The sequence below is a fragment of the Myotis lucifugus genome, unplaced genomic scaffold (assembly GCF_000147115.1).
Source record: "Myotis lucifugus unplaced genomic scaffold, Myoluc2.0 scaffold_202, whole genome shotgun sequence".
In the NCBI taxonomy this organism is placed as follows: domain Eukaryota; kingdom Metazoa; phylum Chordata; class Mammalia; order Chiroptera; family Vespertilionidae; genus Myotis; species Myotis lucifugus.
In genome coordinates this window covers 1928069-1933488 of record NW_005871250.1, presented here as the reverse complement: position 1 = coordinate 1933488, position 5420 = coordinate 1928069, and the positions used below count along the sequence as shown (strand labels likewise).

At 38.2% G+C, this 5420-nt stretch overlaps 1 protein-coding gene across 1 annotated transcript; it reads right to left on the bottom strand.

The window, feature by feature from the left end:
- Positions 1–715: 715 nt before the first annotated feature.
- CUNH5orf46 (chromosome unknown C5orf46 homolog) lies at positions 716–5420 on the bottom strand. Its single transcript, XM_014463234.2, has 2 exons — positions 5295–5420; positions 716–998 (listed from the first exon to the last, which is right to left on the bottom strand). Exons 1-2 carry the CDS (start codon positions 5362–5364, stop codon positions 790–792), a joined length of 279 nt encoding a protein of 92 aa, XP_014318720.1. The 5' UTR covers positions 5365–5420; the 3' UTR covers positions 716–789.

Genomic DNA, 5420 nt, shown 5'->3' with positions numbered 1-5420 from the left:
TATGAAGGAGAGAATTGGAGAGCAGAGGCTCAGAAAAATGGAGATTGAAATTACCTGGAAATTCAAAATGAATTGGATCCTGGAGAGTTGAAATTGAGGAGATTAATAAATGGGGAAGAATGAACAGAGTGAAGTAGAAGTAAAAATCAGAGCTATGTAGACTGGAGTAAGATGTATGAGAAGTTGGGCAAAGGGGCTTGGAAACAGATTGAGAACATAGGGGGGATTCTCAGGTGTGTGATCTGCCACCAGGGAAATCCCTCACAATCAAAACAAACACGCATATAGATTGTCTATGAGGAGAGATTAGCCATTGTCTCTAACCCTTTTGAGTTACTCCAATGAGAAAATAAAGGCAGGAATTATCACAACTGTAACCGCTGAGCACACCATTACCCACTACCTTTACCAAAGAATTACAGTGTCTGCGCTGGGGTGGTCCTGTATTCCCTTAACTGGATAGATAAGCAAACTGAAACACAGAGATCACCCAATGAAAAAGCACTTGTTCAAGACCAGAACCTGGTTTTCTGTCTCCTGGTCTGGTGATCTTCCTTACTTGGTCCTGAGATTTAAAAAAATATTTTATGGAACCAGTTGATAGGAATGTGCTCACCCCAAAGAGCTCAGGGAAATTTCATTCAGGTGCAAATGGGATGTAAGGTAGGGCAACACTTTTTAATTAAAATCATACATTGGCATGCACCAAATTTTTATTCTCATTCATTTTAATGCAATGTGGTCATTTGCCAACAGCAAACTGGACAAAAGCAGGACTTGTCTCAGTGCTTACGGGTTCCTCTCTATGGAGCTGAGGATGAACGCCACTCCATCCTCAATGATTTCTGTGCCCAAAAGGGTTAGGAATGTCCTCACATCCTCTTGTTCTTTGTCTAAGGCATCTGGCTTGTCCTTTGGCTTGTCCTTTGGCTTGTCCTCTGACTTGTCCTCTGGCTTGTCCTCTGACTTATCCTCTGACTTGTCATCTGGTTTGTCATCTGAAAAACACAATAGAATCTCAGAGGTGATTCTCAGCAACAAGAACAGAATGTCTCTCTTATTTGTAGGAAGCACCTAGCGCCCATTGTACTCCCACTCAGTAACTTAGGAGTATCTTATAGTTGCATTTACTAAACACTTCCTACCCAGTGAAAGCCTTCACATGTTTTATATCACTTATTCCTAAAAACAATCAAGCAGACAAAGAGGCATTGATCCTTTGATTCCCTTCCTGGAAGAGAAGACTGAAGTTCATGGAGGTTAAGTAATGTGGCCCCAGTAAAGCTACTATCTGATTGAAATACAGAATTCCTGGTTTCACTTCAATTACATGGTCTCTCTCTCTCTCTCCGTGTAATCCCTGGGCCCATGGTAATGATAATAATGAAGATGAAATACTAATGACTAGCATTTGTTGACCACATACCTATGATAGGAAATCCACATACACTGTCTCATTTTATTCTCAAACAAACCTATGAGGTAGGCAAAATCATTATCCCGAATGAAGGTAAAGAAATGGAATCTGAGACAGGTTTAGAAGCTGGTTCACAGCCACAGTGTTAGTAAGTGGCAGAGACAGAATGCAATCTCCTGTCTGTCTGGTATTCAAATCTGGATCCTTAAGCACTCAGTGATGAGCTGCATGGTCTTTGACAGAAAAGTTGTGATCTAACTACAAGTGTGTTATAAGATTGAAGGCGGTATAATAATGATGACAAGGAGAAATTCTATCACTTGTACATTATCTATCTGATAGTTCTGAAAATAATGGTTTTACAAAAGCTGTGTAACTTTACCCTTGATCAATCTTATGGGGTATGTATATTTTTGCTCATTAGACTAAGAAACTGAAAAGATTGGATGACTTGCAGAAGACTCACAAATAGCAAGAGAAGATGAAACTATAACTGGGAGCCTCTTAATCAAGTGCCCTTTAGAATGAGGCCAAGGAGCTAAAGCAGGGGTCCTCAAACTTTTTAAACAGGGGGCCAGTTCACTGTCCCTCAGACCGTTGGAGGGCCGGACTATAGTTTAAAAAAAAACTATGAACAAATTCCTATGCACACTGCACATATCTTATTTTGAAGTAAAAAAACAAAACGGGAACAAATACAATATTTGTATTTGCATGTGGCCCGCGGGTCGTAGTTTGAGGACCCCTGATCTAAAGAGTGAGGTTGGAGGTTGGTGACATGTAAGTTTCCTTGGGAGTGGGGGGTGGGCTTTACTTAGTGGTCTAAATGATTAGGAGATTAGATGGAATGAAAGAGGGGCAATTTGCAGCACATATGGCCTCCTCACTGGACCTTAGCGCCAGAATGGAGTAGGATCTTTATCTTTTTGTTTTATTAGAGCCTCAGGAGTTGTGCTGGCAGATCTGGTAAATCAAAACACAGGATGCCCAGTTAAAGTTGAATTTCAGATAAACAATAGTTTTCAGCATAAGAATGACCCATGTAATATTTAGGACAGACTTAAATAAAACAGTTATTCATTGTTTATCCAATACTCAATCTTAACTGGCTGTCCTGCATTTTATCTGCAACCCCGCCACAAGTTTTGACTCGAGAGGTCCCAACTACTGGACACCGCACCTGAGGACTCTGAATGAAGGAGTTGTAATTAGCTTTTTGTGTGGAGGTTGTCAAATTATGTCAGAAGCCTTGCATCTGTATTGTATCCTAAAATAGAAACTCTAAGTAAAAACATGTGGCTTTCAGTTCTACAAACATTTATTGCTTACCATGCCATAACAAAAGATTGGAGAGGAGCACCAATCTGGGATATGTAACCAAAATCAATATACTAATCATCAAGTATTCATTCATTCATTCAGTTGTTGGGTGTTTTTCTGTTGTTGTTGTTCAACAAGGGTATTTTGAGCCTACTATTATATACACAGCATAGGCTAAGAGTTAGGGTAAAAGTGGACATTTATGGACATGACTCTCACATAAGGTGCAGGGCAACCACAGTGACCAGAATAGCTTTGTTTTTATCACGGGAAGGGGAGGAAAGAGACTGTGTATTTGTGATGCTGTGCCTGTTGTGCAGGGGCTGGGATTGTGCTTTCATAGCGTGCCTTAATCCTTATTCAGGCCGACGATGATAATATAGTCTTACAAGAGAGAAAACAAGATGCTTAGAGAAATTAGATGAGTCACCTAAAATCACACATCTAGAAAGTGGCTGAGTCAGGTTTTGACCTAATTTATGTTTAACTCCACAGACCTTGTAACTTATATGATATAATACAGCCTTCAAGCAGTTATCCCCTGAAGACATTTACCAGGTGCAAAACAGGTTCCTTACATGAAAAGTGAATTCTTTTTTTTTTCTGTGTTCCTATCTGCCTACTGGCATAACCAGATTTTTATTTTATTTTAATATGACACTAAGTGGTAGCTTTTCAATATGCAGGGAGCTCTGGGTTGGAGTGTGTGAAGATCCGATCGTTGGCCCCAGTCCTTGGACCACGTACATACTGAGTGGTATTAGGGTCTGGTGGATCATATGTCTTAGAATCCTATATACTTGCATTTGATTCATGTGTTCAAAAATTATCCATGTAACCTTACACACAATATTTAACCACACTCTCAGTTTCCTCATTGTGTCATTATAAAGATTAAAAAATATTTCATATGTCTTTCATATATATCATATATGTATGTATATATGTGTGTGTGTACAAATATTATGTTCTATATATACCACTTACAGTACCAGCCCCAAGGTAAGCTCACAGTAAGTTATTGTTATATTATTATTACTATTATTAATAATAATAACAAAATGATTTGTAGTAGCTTTCTCCTCTAGTGCTTTTGGAAATGATGCAAATTAGAAAATGTTGTTAAAATATTAAGAAATTTGAGGAAAATAAAATAAAAATACATAACAATAATAAAATTATGAAATGTAGTATACTAGAAACAAATTATCAAAGCCAATAGTTGAATATTTTCTCTTTTCAAATATAGGATAGCTCTTATTTACATTAAGAGTTTCTTAGTCAATGAAATAATAAAGTTCTGAAAAAATACTATAATAATGATAATGTCCAGTTTTTATAATTTACAAGTGATTACAAAAGCTTGTTCATTTGATCTGGTGAAGTTTATAGTTATCCCATTTTACAGATGAAGAAACTGAGGTTCAAAGCAGTGAACTGATTTAACCAGTTTCAGAGTTCATAAGAGACAGAACTGGGACTGGCTTTTAGGATATCAGTCTCACCTTTTACTTTACCGGGGGATTACTTTAGGAGTGGATGGACACAGTATTCTCTGAGACCATCTCTACAGTAATTCTGTTGGAGTGTCTGCCTGTGTGTTGTGCCAGTGGACAATGGGTGGCTGAGGGTATGAGTTCTGCTGAGTTACATTTAGAACAGTTTCAAGAGCAGTATTTGCTCTCTCTGTGTTTTCTGACCATTCTGAATAGAGAGGAGTCATGAGTTCACTGTCTCCTACAGATAAGAAAAGTAATTTATGAGAATTCTGCATGCTGCTTTGTGGTTCTCTGTGTGCTTGAAACAGACATGAAAGAAATAGATGCTTAGTTATAATGGGAAGAACTGAGGGATTTAGGTTTTAGTGCCAACTGTGCCACTACCAGTGTCTATGATCAAGTAACTTTTCCTTTGCAAGTGGTTTGTTAACCTGCAAAAAGGGCAGTGGTAAAACTGTGCATGCTTACATAAAAGGACTATTATGATAATTAAATGAAATAATACGTGATAACAATAACAGCTAATATTTACTGGTGCTTATTATGGACTAAATACTTTTAAAATTTTTGTCTCATTTAATTTTCATGATAAATGTATGAGAAAGTTAACTATTGACATTTTATTTTACATGTGAGGCCCAGAGAAGTTAAATAAAATACATGAAATCACATTTCTGATTAGTTGTGAAGTCAGACCTAGGAGTCTTATTTCAGTGTTGATAATCTTCACCTTTGAGCATTATTAGTTATAATCATAAAAAAAACCTCAAAACACCCCAGCTCTCCTAATTTATAATATAATAGTGTTACTATATCACACAAGTATATGTAAAAAAGCCATCATTTCAAACTTCATACATTCACTGAGGACAGAGGATGTAACTGAAGCACATTGAATAAAAATCCTACTTGCTTTTTGCCAGAAGATCTGTCTTTGGTCTCCTAGTCCAGTGCCCCAAAGTCCCTCCCCCTCCCTGCCCTTTATGTTCTGGGTCAGTGCCACCAACTTCCTCCAACCATGGCTAACCACTGCACGAGCTGTCACTGGAAGCACTTACCAGCATGGCAAGTCAGGATCAAGGCAAGCAGTCCCAGGACAACTGTCATCCGAAGCACTGAGATGGCCATGATTGCAGCTCTGGGTATTGGTGCAGATAAAGCGTTACAGTGCACCTGTAGCCTTG